Source organism: Fistularia commersonii, chromosome 32, assembly GCF_037954325.1.
Source record: "Fistularia commersonii isolate RoL2024-O1a breed Wild chromosome 32, RoL_Fcom_v1.0, whole genome shotgun sequence".
Lineage (NCBI taxonomy): Eukaryota > Metazoa > Chordata > Actinopteri > Syngnathiformes > Fistulariidae > Fistularia > Fistularia commersonii.
In genome coordinates this window covers 9397207-9413885 of record NC_141315.1, presented here as the reverse complement: position 1 = coordinate 9413885, position 16679 = coordinate 9397207, and the positions used below count along the sequence as shown (strand labels likewise).

The window sequence follows — 16679 nt, the reverse complement described above, 5'->3', positions numbered from 1 at the left end:
GAATTTTTAATCGGACGCTAAATAATTCAAAAGCGTATAATTAGCTTATTGATTCTTATCTAGCACTTAGCGCTAATCTGCGTTAATTAGCCAACCGCTAGCTTTAGCAATGACACGGTTCCACAACTCGCCTCGGAAGATGTTTGACGGAGAAAATCTCAATGAGTTTCACATGGAGGAGGGGCGCAAACACACACACACACACACACACACACACACACACACACACACACACACACACACACACACACACACACACACTCTCCCACAATGTTATCCCAGCCGTGTTATCTTAACTGTCACTATCTCCGACCCTCCCGGCGGGGCGGCCCTTTGATGCCGCCGAGCTTCTGTCTCGGGATGCAGTAACCGAGTACAGATGTGTGTGTGTGTGTGTGTGTGTGTGTGTGTGTGTGTGTGTGTGTGTGTGAGGGGATCGGGGCCCCGCAGGAGAAGGACACGCTTGGATTTCTGCCGTTCCCCTGGTGGAGCCGCTGACCTTCACACCTCCAGCGATCCATCACGGCGAGGAGGGGCGAAGGGGGCGGAGCTTCCGGCTCGGACGTTTTCTCGCGCAGGTGAGGGTTTGGAGGCGGAGCTAAGGCCGCTGCGGTCGCACCCCATTGGCTGACGACTTGCCTCCCGTTCCGAAGGTATCGTCTTTAGCCGGGGATGCTAAAGCCACGTGGAAAGTTCTCGGTTTCCACGGAAACGGGGCCGCCAGTCCAACTCTGACGCCGCACGCGCTTGCGGATCTTCTGTCTCTTATTATTATCTTATTAAATTATGATTGTTATTATTATTGTCGATATCCGATGTGTTCGAGGCCCCGGCAGATCGGCGTCCGCCCCCTCCCCGCCTCAGCGCCGAGCTCTGACGACTGTTTTTCTTTCTGCTCTGCCCGCAGAGGAGCTCGCGCCCGGAGAGGCTTTCAAGAATGTTAAGAAGAAAAAAAAAAAAAATAATAAAAAGAAAAATCTGCTTTTACCATCAGAGCGGCGGAAAGTCTTATTGTAACGGTTGAACTTGAACGCACCGTCGGGCGGATATTCTTAGAACTGTGTTATCCAAACGGCGACAGCGGTGGTGTGTGTGTGTGTGTGTGTGTGTGTGTGTGTGTGGGGGGGGGCGGGGGGTTGTGAAAATATTTCTCCAGCTACCCCCAACACACACACACACACACACACACAGGTAAATGGAAGGGACACGCAGGTTCTATACGTTTCTCTAAATCACAACACACACCACCAAATTAAATCTAATCCATGCGTTTGCCCGCCCCCCCCCCCCCCACACACACACACACATGCACAACACACACACGCACACAGAGGAAGAACATTCCAGCCTTATTGGTTTACACCGCGGATACTAATACTATCATTACAATTGGACACGGTTTATTTTGACTGCTATTACCGCTAATACAATAATAGCGGCTAATAGAGGTTGAAGATACACACCCTCCTCCTTCTTCACCCCCAGCAGCTGCAGCCCAGAGGGGTCAGACGTACAGTAACACTTGACCCGTGTGTGTGTGTGTGTGTGTGTGTGTGTGTGGTAACCTCTGCAGGCTTTGTTTGGCGAGCACAGGCCCACCATTGTGCGACCGCGGCGCTCGGGCCCTTGTTTTCTTTGGGAAGCAGGAAATTGGATGACTGGCTACCTGCTACAACAACATCCTGTACTCGAGAAGGCGTCTTGTCGCCCGCGCCCACCTATTATTTCCCTTTTCCATCGTACGCAAGTGGTCAGCGAGCCCCCCCCCCCCGGTCCTGGGGGGCCCCCCGAGCGTGGGTTTGTCCAGGTTCCACTCGGGCTGAGATCAAATTGGCCCCGTCCAGATGCTTCCGTCCAAAATAGCCAGAACGGCGGCCAAAATCGGCCTTCCCCTCTTGCGAACGCGGGAAAAATGTTCCGCCTCCCGCCGCGACGTCCCGATCGGAATACCTCGCACTCTGACCCGCGCGGCCGACGGGGAATCCGCGGCGGAATCGAGTAAACACATGGCTGCCAGAATTGCGTCCGGATAACGGAAAACATGGTGACATCGCGGGATAAATCAACGCTCGGGGAAGAAACGTGGGAGGAGGCGGCGGTGAAAACGGGCGGCGAGTCGAATCTTAGAACCGGCGTTCGCTGACGGGAAGAAGAAGAGCAGAACCGAGCCGCTGTAATTACACTGTTATTACCAACTTTGAGCGACGGGCTGATCGGCGAACCGCCGCGTCAACAAATCCGGGCGGATAATTGGCTCGCAATCAGAGGGGATTTGAAAAAAACACTGCGATCTGATCGGACTAATTTTAACCTTCGTCGGGGAATAAAATGGCGGCGTGATGAGCAACGACGACGCCGGCGGGACCGAAACTGGAAACGCGAATCATTTATGGGTGATTTATTGATAAAGAGGTTATAAACAAGCTACTATCGTGACACAGTTGTTTGACAACGACGGTTTCAAGCTAGAGACGGACGCTCGTCTTTCACCCATGAGTGTGTGTGTGGCAGCTTTGTTGTGTTGTTAGCGCTAGTGTTAGCGCTAGTGTTGCTAGCATGCAGCTAATGGCTAGCACAGCATCTGTTTTAGTTGATCAGACAAAGGTGAAGATAATGACAACGTGAAGAACATCCGAAAACCAGTTTATCCGTCTGCAACGCGCCGCTATCAGCTGCTAGCATCGCTCGCCCCGCCCCCGCCCCCGCCGTCCAATCACGGGCCGCCGCAGGTGGACTGGAAGAAATGATCAGTTTCCCCCCGTTTTTTTTTTTTTTTTTTTTTTTTTTGCATTAGAAGGTTTATTCTGTTTGGAGAAAAAGGCGACATCTGTGTTTTATCAGTAACATTTTGAAAAAGTACAAAAATAAAAAAATAATAAAAAAAAAAAAAGATCGACGGAAAAAAAAAAAAAAAAAAAAAAAAAAAGATATTGAAGGAAAATCGAGGCGGATCTGATCGGGAGGCACGTGAGTCTTGGCGGCGTCCGAGTCCTTCCGGGGCTCCCGGGGGCCGACGTCTAGCGACTATTTACATCAAACAGAAAGAAAAAGACGGAGACGCTGAAAACAAAACAAAAAACTAGTCCTTCAGGTCATCAGCTTCCCGCCGCCGTCTTCCCGGCCGCCGTCCCGCCGCCGAGGCTCCGGGTCATTCCGAGCTGGGCGACGCGGCGGAGTCCACGTCGTCGTTCTCCAGGTCGTTGGGCGACGCCGACTGGCCGCCCTTCACGCGCTTCCACTTCATCCGCCGGTTCTGGAACCACACCTTCACCTGGGGGGGGCGAGACATGTGGGTGATACCATCTCTCACCAGGCGGGGGGGGGTGTGGCTGTTTGTCAATTAGCTTTGTTATGAGTTAGCCGTAACAAAACGATGCCGTAGGGAGACGCAGGTCGCCATGGCAACGGTGGATCGTGTTGAGCAGCGGCAGCGTGAGCTCATAACCGCTATGTTTTTTTTTTTTTTTTCCATTAGCGTCCGAACCCCCGCCGCCAAAATCTTTGATTTTTCGGCCCGAATAGGAAGAATGCTAAACTTTTAAAATCGAGGCTTCTATTGCGACGCCCCCGTCGACCATCATGGCTGTGTGTGTGTGTGTGTGTGTGTGTGTGTGTGACGTCGTCTGTCACTGGACCAGAACCCCTGTCGGGTTCCTCTTTTGCTTGAAACCTGATCGGCGCCGCTCCTCTTCCCTCGTCTCGCCACGCTTCTGCACAGCTTACAGCCCCGTCAGCAGACACCCCACACACACACACACACACACACACACACACACACACACACGGCACGCCGCGTCCAACGCCAAAATATTTGGAAGGCATCGCATCAAAGATGGTGACGTAAAACGCCATTTAGGTTCAAAGTTATGGATAGAGGGGGCAAAAACACATCTTTCTCCCTTTTTTTCTGGATGACTGACAGGTCTGGGATGATTGACAGGTCTGGGATGATTGACAGGTCTGGGATGATTGACAGCTCGGGTCTGCGGTCGGACAGACGGATCATCAGGAAAAACCGGGTCATCGGACAAGCGCCACGTTAGCTTGGTAGTCACGCTAGCAATGCTAGTTTGGCGAGCGTCTCCTTAAACCCGCTGTTGTGCAGGGGTCAGGGGTCAACCACTGAACGGTCGCTCGACTCCGATTGGCTGATTCCCACTTCCTCTTCCTGCCATAGCGACATGATCCTTCCGCTCTCTGGTTTACATCCAGTTGAGCTGAATTCCGTCTGGACGGCGAGCGCGCCGCCGCCGCCGCCTCCTCTCCCTTCCTATACGGTCGAGCTCGTCCACCTCGGGAGCTGTCAATCAAACGGTCGCCGCGGGTGATGGATGGGACGGGAGAGACGACCACGTAGGAGGAGGAGACGAGAAGCCAGCCGGTGGAAGCAGAAGGTCCGTGTGAAGACGGAACCCGGCCCCGCGAGTCTACAGATGTGTGTGTGTGTGTGTGTGTGTGTGTGTGTCGGAGGTCTGGGAAACAGATTTAGGAAGCAGACGGCTGCATGTGTGGTCACCGTGGCACCGTCAGGAGGGGGCGGGACTCCGGGTTTGACGGACAGCTTGGGTTTTTTTTTTTTTGGTTTTTTTTTTTGCACATAGCAGCTTCCACACATGTGCCCCCCCGCTCCCCAAAAACCCCCAAAAACCCCCCTAAACCCCGTTTACGGGTCGGCGTTGACGGCTGGAGGGCAGATTCTGGTTTCCATTCCACCTTAAATAAACCCTTACATAAAATAAACCCCAAATTAAATAAACCCTTAAATCAAATAAACGCTTAAATCAACCCTTAAGATCACTTAAAAGTCTCTTTCTCCTCGGGGGGTTTCGGGGGACGGGGGTTAAAATAGGGACGTCGCCGTTCGGAGGCTCAAAAAGACTCCAAAGTACTTTCACTGGGAAAAAGCTTTTTTTTAATACAAGCGGACGCTAATACGGTTTACATTTCTTTGCTAAAATACTTTAAGTATTTGTTTGTTTTTCCGTCTGGCTTCCCTGTGGACGGCTAGATAAGACTTTCTTCATAAATATGACAGCCAACGCTTTGATTCTTGAATAAGCGCCGCAATACCTTGAGATACCGTTGGATTTTCTTTTTCAACAAAGTTGAAAATATTTAATTTTTTTGGAATTTTTTTTAAACAGTGAATTCAAAAAAATAAATAAAACAACCTTCATTTCTTCTAAATAGGCTTCAACTCTTTTTTGTGCTTTATGTCATGACATATTTATTTCAATATGTATTATTTTATTTATGGATTTATTTCAGCATGTATTTACTGATTTATTTCTGTATGTTTTAATTAACTTATGAATGGGTTTATTTCTGTGTTTATTGATTTCTGTCTGTATTTATTCATTTATTTCTGTCTGTATTTATTCATTTATTTCTGTGTGTTTGTATGTATTTATTTCGGCATGTATTTACTGATTTATTACTGTATATATTTCTGTATTTACTAATTTACATTTCTGTATTTATCGATTTCTTTCTGCATGTTTGTATGTATTTACTGATTTATTTCTACATTTTTTTTATTTCTCTATGTATTTTTGACGTATTCTGGATATTATGAGCCAAAACCAGGGTTAATTTATTTCTTATTATTAAGGATTATTTCTCTCACTATTTTTTAGATAGAATTTTCACTTTTTTGAATGAACGATCATTTTGATTATTATCATTATTAATAATAAATGTTTTTTTTTTTTTTTTGTTAGGACCTATCTTTTTGATCGGATTTGACGGCGGCGGCTCTGCGAGGGTTTTGCTACCTGTCTCTCGGTCAGGTCCAGGTTGACGGCGATCTCGTAGCGCCGCAGGCGGGTCAGGTAGTTGTGGTGGGTGAACTCGGCCTCCAGCTCCCGCAGCTGCTCCTTGGTGAACGCCGTGCGCTCCTTCCTGGCCTTGCAGCTGGAATCCACCTTGAAGCCGGACTCCTGGAGGTCTGCGCGCCAAAACATTTGAAATGATTCATTATTAAAAGCTACTCCTTTATGTTCCTCTCATAATCTGTGACTAGTTTACTTTTTGGATTACCCGCCCCTGCATTTCCCATGACATCAGAACGTCTGCTGATAATCCGAGAAAAATGAAAAACAAATACGTTACAGCCAGGTTAGCATCGAGCTAACAGGGCGGTCTTTAACAATCCCAGTTTGCGCCCCCTAGTGGCTGGAAATGGAATTGCATGGGTTTGAAGAGGAACTAGCGGATGCGCTGCAAGAGTATTCAGATACTTTTCCTCAAGCCGCGTGCACTTTTTACCCCAGTGCACGACGGTTTGACTTTCCCTTTGCACTCAATGTGATCTGAATTAGCCTGTTTTTTATTATTTTTTATTTGCGTCCGGCCCCCGGGGACCACCGGCGCTCTGACTTATACGAGGAAAGATGGCCGCCGTGACGTTTAACCCACGTTCCTCCATCTGTTTACGTATTAGCACGCGGAGGCAGCCCTCCGAATGTGTGTGTGTGTGTGGGTGTGTGTGTGTGTGTGTGTGTGCGGGGGTCGGTGGGGGGCGGTGGCCACCACATTAGCCACAGAGGGACCGAGTTAGCGGAGGAATGCGGCGGAACATGGTTATAGACGCCAACAAAAAGAACAAAGGTGTGGATGTGTCCAGGTCTGAGCCCTATGTGTGTGTGTGTGTGTGTGTGTGTGTGGAGGCTCGCATTGACTCAGCCCTCCAACAAACGTCAAGAGGATGAGGAGAAAAAAAAAACGTCTCTATGAATCTATGTTCTTAGACAGAAGGCGACAGCCGATTGGCTCCCCCGCCGTGTCGCCGTGACGACGGCGGTGGCGGTGGCGCGCTGGTAGCCGCGCGGGCCGGGTGATGTCATCACTGGAAAGCGGTTCTAATTTGTCAGTGAAACTATTTTTTTGTGTTGGCTTCTGGACAGGATGTGAAATGGACTTTAATCCAGATGTGTGTGTGTGTGCGTGTGTGTGTGTGTGTGTGCGTAAACTTGCTTATGTGTGCAAAACACTCCAGACAGGCCATATGGTTGGAGCTGCTAAAAAAAAAAAAAAAAAAAAAAGTTTCTCGCCGTTGTGGGAGTGTGGGTAACGACATGGCGCTCAGAGTGTGTGTGTGTCTGTGTGTGTGTGTGTGTGTGTCGGGCAGATTTAGCCGCGGCGAACACCTGGCGGGGCCTCGTCCTAGCGGGGCCCCCACCAAACGGGGCCCCCAATAAATATCCCGCACAGCCAGATGCCGTAAAATCGTCCCAGCGGGGTCCCGGCGGCAAAACAGCATTTGGTGCCTTCCTCCCTCCCGCCGTGCAGCAACGCCGCCGCGGCGCTAACCGGCTAATTACCGCTTAGCAGCTGTTTATAACACGCTAATACACACCTTTCTTAACTCTGCGCTAATTTGCTAAGCAACCAGCAACCTGTTGGAGATTATGGGATGGCGACGGCGAGGGGAAAACGGCGCACAGGGGTCATTTGGTGAAAAAATGGCCGCCGACGCCGACGTGGATCAATCCATGGGACACCCCCGTTTTTTTAGTGGGATTGGTTTGGTCCAAAGTAATGCTATATAACTGAATTATTGCTGAATCTGTACATAATGGCCCTGATTAGAAGAAATACATAGAAAAAACATGTATATACATTGAATAAAATGTAAAATTAAATTATATGAAATTTAAATCATATACATTTTTATTGAATATATTGAGATATGGAACATATTGAAAAGTAAATTGAAAATTAAATGATCAAAAATTTAAATTATGTATATATCTATTTATATGTATATATATTGAAAGCCATACAAAGTGTGGAGGATTAGGTTGTTATTTATTTCTAAGAATTAAATAAATCCAACAAAATAAGATAAATTAATGAAATGGAAAAAAAAAAAATGAAAGTTAGGGGAAACATTTCACGTAATCATTTCATCCCCGCCTCATGCTTTCACGACGTCCCACACTCTTCGACCTGACCTCCCGATTTCAAAATAAAAGTCTTTTTCCGCTCAGATCGGCATCCTCCTCCTGGAAGACGCGGCGGCTCGGGAAAAAGTTCTGGACGGGACAGAAAATACCAAACCCTGCAGTCGTAGCGGGCCTCGGCCGCCGTCCTGCGGGGCATTTTCCGCTCCGGGCCTGGAAACCCGGCCTCCCCCTCCCTCCGATGTCGCGGTCAGACGTGCCGCACGCACTCGGCGGGAGATCGTGTTACGGCTTAACGACAGGAAAATGTCAATGGATAAGAATGCGGAGACGTGGGCGCGCAGGCAAGTGATTTTACCAGACGCGGTCTGGCGTGTTTTCGCCGCAGCCGGCCGAGGTTACAATAAGGTAAAGGGGGGAGGAAGGGGAGGGACGGCTCCCGCAGATATTTAGGTAATAATAGGACTCGACCTTCAAAATAAAAGAGGCTTGGAAGCTCTTTTGTACAACGGCTTCAGAAATATTATCATTACCGACGGGCCTCCGCGGCGCTATAATCATGTAATAACTGTGTAATAAAGCCGGCAGAAACGCAGCGGAGGATTTCGTGAGGTTTTGGCAGCGAGGAGGTAATAAGCGGATCAGACGGGGGGATATAAAATGCGAGCGGGACGGCGGTCGAAGGACTCAAACGTTATGATTATGAAAAATATCTGGGATTTGATTCGGGGAGACGGATCCCCGAAAATAGATAGGATAAAAATAGATAGATAATCATATATTAGTGTAAAAATATTAATAACAAATAAATGGTAAAAATAAATTACGATAAATCCATTTGGTTTTGTGTATTTATTTTTTTTCCAAATAGTTTCCTCTGAAATACTAAAACAAAAAAAAGGTAAAAATAAAAAGAAATCGCTGAAAATAAAGGATAAAAATAGATAAATAATCATATATATGAGTATAAAAATAATGTAATTATTACTTGTAAAAATAACAAATAAATGATAAAAATAAATAACGATAAATCCATTTAGTTTTGTATATTCATTTTTTTTACAATAATTTCCTCTGAAATACTAAAACAAAAAAAAGGTTAAAATAAAAATAAATTGATGAAAATAAAGAATAAAAATAGATAAAAAATCATATATTATTATAAAAATAATATAATTATTACTTGTAAAAATAACAAAATAAATGGTTAATATAAATAACAGTAAATCCATTTGGTTTTGTATATTTATTTTTTTTCCAAATAATTTCCTCTGAAATACTGAAACAAAAAAAAAAGAAGGAAATAATAAATAAAACTAAAGAGTTCAAAAACTACTAATCTTGACACGTCGACCTTATTTATTTTTCAACTGTCTACCAAAGAAAATGACCAAAAAACGAAATTAAATTTTAATCCCTTTTACAAGCTATTTTCCCAGGCTTCCTGTGACGCCACTTTAAAAGTTAATTAAAAAAAAAAAACACACTTTAAATCTGCAGCTTCTACTTCCTGTGTGCGAGCGAAGCCTCCGCCCTTTTATTTTGAAAGGGCGCTTTCAGGAAACGGATTTCACACCAACATCCTGCTGCTTTTTGTTTTGTGACAAAAACAGTTAAAAAAAAAAACACGTTTTACCCGCCGTCTTTCCCCGCTGGTTCTCGGGGAAGCGGCGGCGGCGGCGGCGGCGGCGAGAAGAAGAAAAGGAAGAGGAAGAGACGCAAAAGACGGGACCTCCGACCCCGGCCTCCGCCAGCTGGACGGCGCCCGTCCGCGGGGGATTCTGGGAAACGGCGTCACCGGCGGGGGGGTTCCAAGGCGGACCGGATGAACGGCGGCAGCTGCTGAGGCCGGGCCTCCGCCCCGACACGGGGGTTTTGGGGGTTTTGGGGGTTATCAGGAAGGAAAACAAAAGCGCCACAATCCTGATGATTTTTGCCTCCGAAAGATTCTAATCTCAGTTTACGCGCGTCCGCGATGTGAAGACGACCCCCCCAAAGAAGGCGACCCCTGACCCGACCTCCCCTCACGAGGAGACCCCCGGCTCTGAAACCCGCCCTCGCCGCTTTTACTGGAGCTCTTTTACGAGGGCGCGCCTCGCAAAAGAGCTTCCCTCCCGGCGACCTTTTCCCCCCGCCGACACTCACCTGTCACGTCTCTCTTCCTCTTGCCGCCGCTCTTCTTGTCCGAGTCGGCGGAGGCGGCGCTCTGGGGCGAGTACTCCCCCTCCAGGCTACCTCCAGGTAGCCGCTCTCCCCCGGAAGTGTCCAGCTCCACGCCGCCGCCGGTGGCGTCCACGGCGGGCGGGCAGGCCTCGGGCGCCCTCGCCCTGCCCTCGCAGGGGTTGAACTGCCAGTCGGGCCTCTGGTAGCCGCCCTGCCCCTCCGGGTAGAGTCTGTCGTCCCGCGGGTAGGCAGCGTGAGGCGGCGCTGGCACCAGGCAGGAACCGGAGAAGTCCGCGTACGCCAGGAACTCGGGCTTCTGGTGCAGCGGGAACGGCGACTGCTGGTACGGCGACTGCAGGTTGGCGGCGGGGACGCCGGAGTGGGGGCTCCTGACGCACCCCCAGATGGCGCCGGCGGGGTGCGGCGCGCTCCGCATGCAGCTGCTGGCCGGCGGCTCCATGGCAACGCAGAGGGGGGGGGAACAAAAAAAACCCAAAAGCGGAGCGAACAAGACGGAAGAAGACGGGGAGAATCAGGGCTTCATCTCAGGGGCCGACGGCTTCCCGACACTCGGCCGCTCCCCTGCCCGCCTCCAGAGTGTGTGTGTGTGTGTGTGTGTGTGTGTGTGTGTGTGTGCAGTTCGTCCTCTCCGCTGCTGACTCACACACACACTCTCTCGCTCTCCGCGCCCGGCGGCGACTGCACGGCTCCACGGCCGGGCCGGCTGTTTTCACAACTCCTCCGCTAAGACCTCCTCTTCTTCTTCTTCTTCTTCCTCCCCTCAAACCTCTAGGTGGGAAAGAGTGGTGAGTTTATGGAGGGTAACTTGAGCAGGAGGAGGAGCTCTGCAGGCCACATGTTGGTAGTACCCTCCTGCCTCATCAACTATTAATCACAGAGGGGTTGGTGAACATCTGATGGGGTTTCCAGACGCGGGAGGAGGGTCGGTCGGGGGCAACTGGAGCAAATAAAACCGGACATTGTGCGTAAATACTCCCCGCCCATGTCCTTAGCGCCTTCTCGCACCTAATTTATCCCCTCTTTTGGCACCCTTTGGAGGTGAGTTAACCCTAATCCCACACACACACACACACACACACACACACACACACACCTGGCCAAACTCGCCGTAGGTGACGGGGACGGAGCGGCTCTCACTTTATTAAACCGGCAATATGGAGTTTCAGGGCTGTATTTCAGGAAGCCGGGGGTCCCGGGAGGTGTCGGCAACTCCGTGTAGCACAACGTTCTCCTCATTTTTGGAAGGAGGAGAGGGGTTCTGGGTATCTGCGGACCTTCTCAGTCCACCGGGTCAAAGTGAATTCTTGCCGACGGGACTCGAGTTGCTTCACTGGAAGACGTTCCACGCTTCATACCGGAGGCGTCTTCGGTTCTGTGGGGAGTTTGTCCAATATAACCCAAGATGAACGCGAAGGGTACAAGTATCTGGTCTTGTTCGGGAAGATCGGTACATCATCGGAGGGGATGAGGACTCTTTGGGAAACTTCTCACAGAGTTGAAGAAGCCTCTGGGCTGAAGGGTGGAACATCTCAAGAAACTCAAGTCCAGTTGCCAAGACAAGAAGATGTAGAAATTCTGGGTAATTGCTTTAGGAGTGGGCGAGTGGGGAAGTGAGTGTGTGTGTGGTGGATTCCCACTCACCCGGATCAGGGATTCCCTGAGGACCCTTTGCTTGTTGTTTTCCGAGTTGATGAATCCACGGGCGCTTGAAGGGAAGGTTTGATGTTTTGCAGACGATGTGACGCCGTCGGCTTTGTCCGGAAGGGACCTCCGGCTCACAGTGGATTCAGAGAATCGGCACCTCCGAGTCTGAGGCCGTGGTCTTCAGATGCGAGGCTGGGGAGAAGATGCCAAAGAGTACGAGTCTCTTACGAGTAAGAGTACATGTCTTGGGGGAAGATCCGTACAACATCAGCGGCGATGAAGACTCCATCGAAGAAGGATCTCGATTTACCGTTGGATCTTCGTTCCCACCCTCGCCTCTGGGCAGGAGCTGTGGACGGAGACCCAAGGGACCAGATCAGAGTCCGACATGAGCGTCCACTGCGAGGTGTCCCTTAGGAAATCTAGCATCCAGGAGGAGCTCAGAGTGAAGCTGATGTTCATCGACCATCAAGAGGCTCCGGCATCTGGTCAGGAGGTCCGGGATGGACCCACCAAGAGGAGGAGTTCCTGGAGAAGAACAAGGACACTCCAGAGGGAACAAGTCTCTGGGTCGGCCTCGGTATGACCCGAGAACATACCCTGGAAGAAGCAGCAGAACAGGGATGGATGGATGATGGAAGTATTAAGGAGGAGGAAGAAGAAGAAGAAGAAGAAGAAGAAGAAGGTCCACTGAGAAAACGGATAAAATAATTTGCGAAAAGAAGAAATGGACAGCGAGAAAAACGGATGGATGGCGGGGAGAGTGTGTGTTTGGGTGTGTGCATGCTTGTGTGGGTGTGCGCGTGCACGTCTGTGTGTGTGTGTGTGTGTGTGCGTGTGTGTGTGTGTGTGTGTGTGTGTGTGTGTGTGTGTGTGTGTGTGTGTGTGTGAGGTCACACCCTGGTCCTTTCCGTCCGTCCGGCCGACCGTTGAGCCGTGAAGCATCTCAGGCTTTTTACTGCTGCTCTGAGCTCAGGGCCATCTGTGTGTGTGTGTGTGTGTGTGTGTGTGTGTGTGTGTGTGTGTGTGTGTGTCTGAGAGATACGGAAATGTATGTCAGTCTCACACACACACACACACACACACACACCCCTCTTTGTGTGCTTCTGTTGATGTAAGAGAAAGTTGCTAACAATTTTGGGAAAAGCACTATTACTAATACTAATACTACTACTACTACTACTACTTTAACTACTACGACTACTACTACTATAACTACTACTACTACTACTACTACTACTTTAACTACTATGACTACTACTACTATGACTACTACTACTACTACTACTATAACTACTTCTACGAATACTACTACTACTACGACTACTATAACTACTACTACTACTACTAATACCACTATAACTACTTCTACTACTAATACTACTACTACGACTACTATAACTACTACTACTACTATAACTACTACAACTACTATTACTACAACTACTACTACTAATACTACTATAACTACTACTACTACTACTACTACTAATACCACTTTAACTACTTCTACTACTAATACTACTACTACTACTACTTCTATAACAACTACTACTACTACTACTACAACTACTAATACTACTACTACTACTACTACTACTGCAACTACTACTACTAATACTACTATAACTACTACTACTACTACTACTACTAATACTACTACTACAACTACTACTACTAATACTACTATAACTACTAGTACTACTACTACTACTACTATAACTACTACTACTACTATACCTATTACTACTATAACTACTACTACTACTACTAATACCACTATAACTACTTCTACCACTAATACTACTACTACTACTTCTATAACAACTACTACTACTACTACTACTACAACTACTACTACTACTATAACTACTACAACTACACCTACTACTACTAATACTACTATAACTACTACTACTACTACTACTACTATAACTACTACTATGACTACTAGTACTTCTACTACTACTACTACTGCTACTACTATAACTACTACTATGACTACTAGTACTTCTACTACTACTACTACTACTACTACTATAACTACTACTACTACTACTACTACTATAACTACTACTACTACTACTACTATACTTATTACTACTACTACTACTACTATGTCTGGTTCAACTACTACTACTACTACTACTACTACCAAAACTACTACAGTTGGTTCTATTACTACTTCTACTACCAACTCGTACTACTACTTGTAGTAGTTCTATTACTTCTATTATTATTATTATTACTATTATTATTATTATTATTATTATTATCTATTATTATTCTATTACTTTTTCTATTACTATTACTAATACCTACTACTACTACTACTACTACTACTATTACGTCTGGTTCTATTACTACTACTGCTACTACTACGGCTGGCTCTATTACTACTACTACTACCACGACTACAACGGCTGGTTCTATTACTATTACTACTACTACTACTACTACTACTACTACTACTACTATTCAGCTGGTTCTATTACTACTACTACTACTACTACTACTACTAGTACTATGTCTGGTTCTATTACTACTACCACTACTACTACTACTGCTGGTACTATTACTACTGCTACTACTACTACTACTACTACTACTACCACGACTACAACGGCTGGTTCTATTACTATTACTACTACTACTTCTACTACTACTACTACTCCTGCTTGTTCCAAGGCTACTACTACTGGTACTTCCGTTAATGATACTTCTACTGCTGGTTCTATAACTACTAATAATTTCTTTCTTTCTGTCTTAGTTTCTTCCACTCCTGCTGGTTATATTACAACTAGCACTCAGAACTCTACTACTACTACTACTACTACTACAACAACTACTACTACTACTACTACAACTACAACTACTACTAAATAAAACTTGTAGCAACTCTAGATGATGTGGCCAAAACTGGAATCACCAATGACTTCAAGCCAAGTAGGTTTAAAAAGATGTCCATGACACACAGACACACACACACACACACACACACACACACACACACACACACACACACACTGGCTTCTGGTCTGAGAAGGTGTCCTCCTGAAGTGAAGGTCTGCAGTGTGAGACCACGTGACCTCCGTCCACGACTGCAGATGCCAGAGGGTTCTGGGCCTCCCAGCAGACAACCTGCTTCTGTCAGTCTGGCCACCTCCGTGTGTGTGTGTGTGTGTGTGTGTGTGTGTGTGTGTGTTTTCATTTGATCCATCTTCACGGCGCTGACACAGGATTAAGACCTTCCATCCGTCTCCTGCGTCCGACAGCTCGACCCCCGGCGACCCGACGCTCACCGGGAACAACTCCCACCCCGGAAGGGATGGATGGAGGGGCGGAAGAGGGGAGCGCAAAAAGAGAGTGGAGGAGAAGGTGGACAAAGAAGAGAGGAGTTGGGGGAAGGAAGGGAGGGATGGAGGGAGAAAGAGAGAGAAAGGGATGGGGGAGGGATTGAGAGAGGGAAGAAGATAGAGCCTACAAGTCCTGCTCCTGATTCCAAAGGTACTTCTGCGGGTACTTCTATTGCTAATACTTCTACTACCAGTACTGGAAGTAGTAGTGAATCTGGAATCAGGTCTTGGGCCAATCAGGAGGAGTCGGAGAAGGTGCTAAGTACTTAAGAAGTAGCGGGTCGGGTGGCAGGTACTCCCTGATGGACACTCAGGAAAGGCCCACTGGAGTGGACTGGACAGGAGGTACCTCCCCTCCACAGGTGACCGATTCAGACAAAGCCCTCGTCCTCGTGCGGGGACGTCTGCTCCCTCGCAGGGTTCCCCAAACCTACATCATCGTGGGCGTTCCAGCCGGGAGGTACCACCTCGCCCTGCGGGGTGAACCACATCTTCACCTCCAAAAAAAAAAAAAAGAGCAAACACCCAAACACTCAGGGGTTTTCACGTCCTGGCGAGATGGCGCGGAATGTCTCAGGTGAAGCCAGCGGGCGCCTGGAGCTCGATGTAAACAAGCTGGAAGCCATTATTCGCGCGAACCTATAATCATGTGTAATATGGCGGTGGGGGTGTAATCAGCATCAGGCGAGCGCGGCGGCGTGGAAGACTGATGGCTTGATGGATCTCCAGCCCGTGCCAGCGGCGCTACCTGAGGTCTGAAGCTGCGCTGGTGAGGTGGAAGACGGGGTCGTGGGGTCGGCAGGACGCTGCCGGCCGGGTCCGTCTGCGAGGGCGTCTCAAGAGTCGGGCGGGGTGGACTCCGGATTCTCTTCTTCTTCTTCTCGCTCGGCGCAATTAACTCTTTCTTCCCCTCAGAACCCGACCGGGCCGGGGTTTGAAGTTTGGCGCCGCAGACAAAACCTCGGCCAGATTCTTTTCCTTTCTTTTTTTTTCCCCCCTCTTACCGTCTAAAATCACGCAAACCTCTTGGAATCCCGAGGTCTGGAGTTTCGTGCAGAGCACGTCTGGACGGGTTCCGCGCTGCCGAAGGTCACGGCGGCCATTTTTTTTTTTTTTCATAGGCTACTGACGAAGAAGGACGCATCAGGGGTCGGAGGTGCAAAGTGTCCAACAAGACGGCACCAACAACGACAGCTGTGACAACAATGATGACGACGGGGACAGTAAACACAACGGCTACAATAACAACAATGCTAACAAAAACAACAACCAGAACGACAACAGCGACACCAACGAAGGCAACGACGACGACGACAATCGCGAATACCGCAACGACGACAATGAGAACAGCAACGACAACAGCGAAGACGATGACAACAACAGCTATGATATGCAGATATGGGGCGTGAAAGAAAGCGACGTCAACAGAGGCTCGGTGACGTCCCGCTGGTTACCATGGAAACGTAACCAGAACCGGGACTCAGATCTTATCGAGATGACATGGTTTCCTCCTCCCAAGACTATAAAACCAATGTGGTTTAGCCTTAAACACTCGTGTGGACGGGGAAGCGGCATGCCGGGGTTCTCCTGC

The 16679-nt window shown here is 48.2% G+C and overlaps 1 protein-coding gene across 2 annotated transcripts; it reads right to left on the bottom strand.

The window, feature by feature from the left end:
• Positions 1–435: 435 nt before the first annotated feature.
• Positions 436–11919, bottom strand: meox1 (mesenchyme homeobox 1). Of its 2 annotated transcripts, XM_086140143.1 has the most exons (4): positions 11730–11919; positions 10050–10510; positions 5775–5947; positions 436–3271 (listed from the first exon to the last, which is right to left on the bottom strand). In XM_086140143.1, the coding sequence occupies exons 2-4, from the start codon at positions 10501–10503 to the stop codon at positions 3149–3151; spliced, it is 750 nt and encodes a 249-aa protein (XP_085996269.1). In that variant the 5' UTR covers positions 10504–10510; positions 11730–11919; the 3' UTR covers positions 436–3148. The 2 variants fall into 2 exon arrangements, with proteins under 2 accessions (XP_085996269.1, XP_085996268.1); XM_086140142.1 differs by lacking the exon at positions 11730–11919 and having other exon boundaries at positions 10050–10867.
• Between the last annotated feature and the right edge of the window lie 4760 nt (positions 11920–16679).

What these genes read in the sequence shown, in the direction of transcription:
- meox1 (XM_086140142.1), bottom strand. Translation starts at nt 10,527, where the DNA reads ATGGAGCCGCCGGCCAGCAGCTGCATGCGGAGCGCGCCGCACCCCGCC. An exon ending in GAGGAAGAGAGACGTGACAG is followed by an intron (nt 5,948 to 10,049) that starts GTGAGTGTCGGC and finishes TTTGGCGCGCAG; the next exon opens with ACCTCCAGGAGTCCGGCTTC. An exon ending in TGGACCTGACCGAGAGACAG is followed by an intron (nt 3,272 to 5,774) that starts GTAGCAAAACCC and finishes CGCCCCCCCCAG; the next exon opens with GTGAAGGTGTGGTTCCAGAA.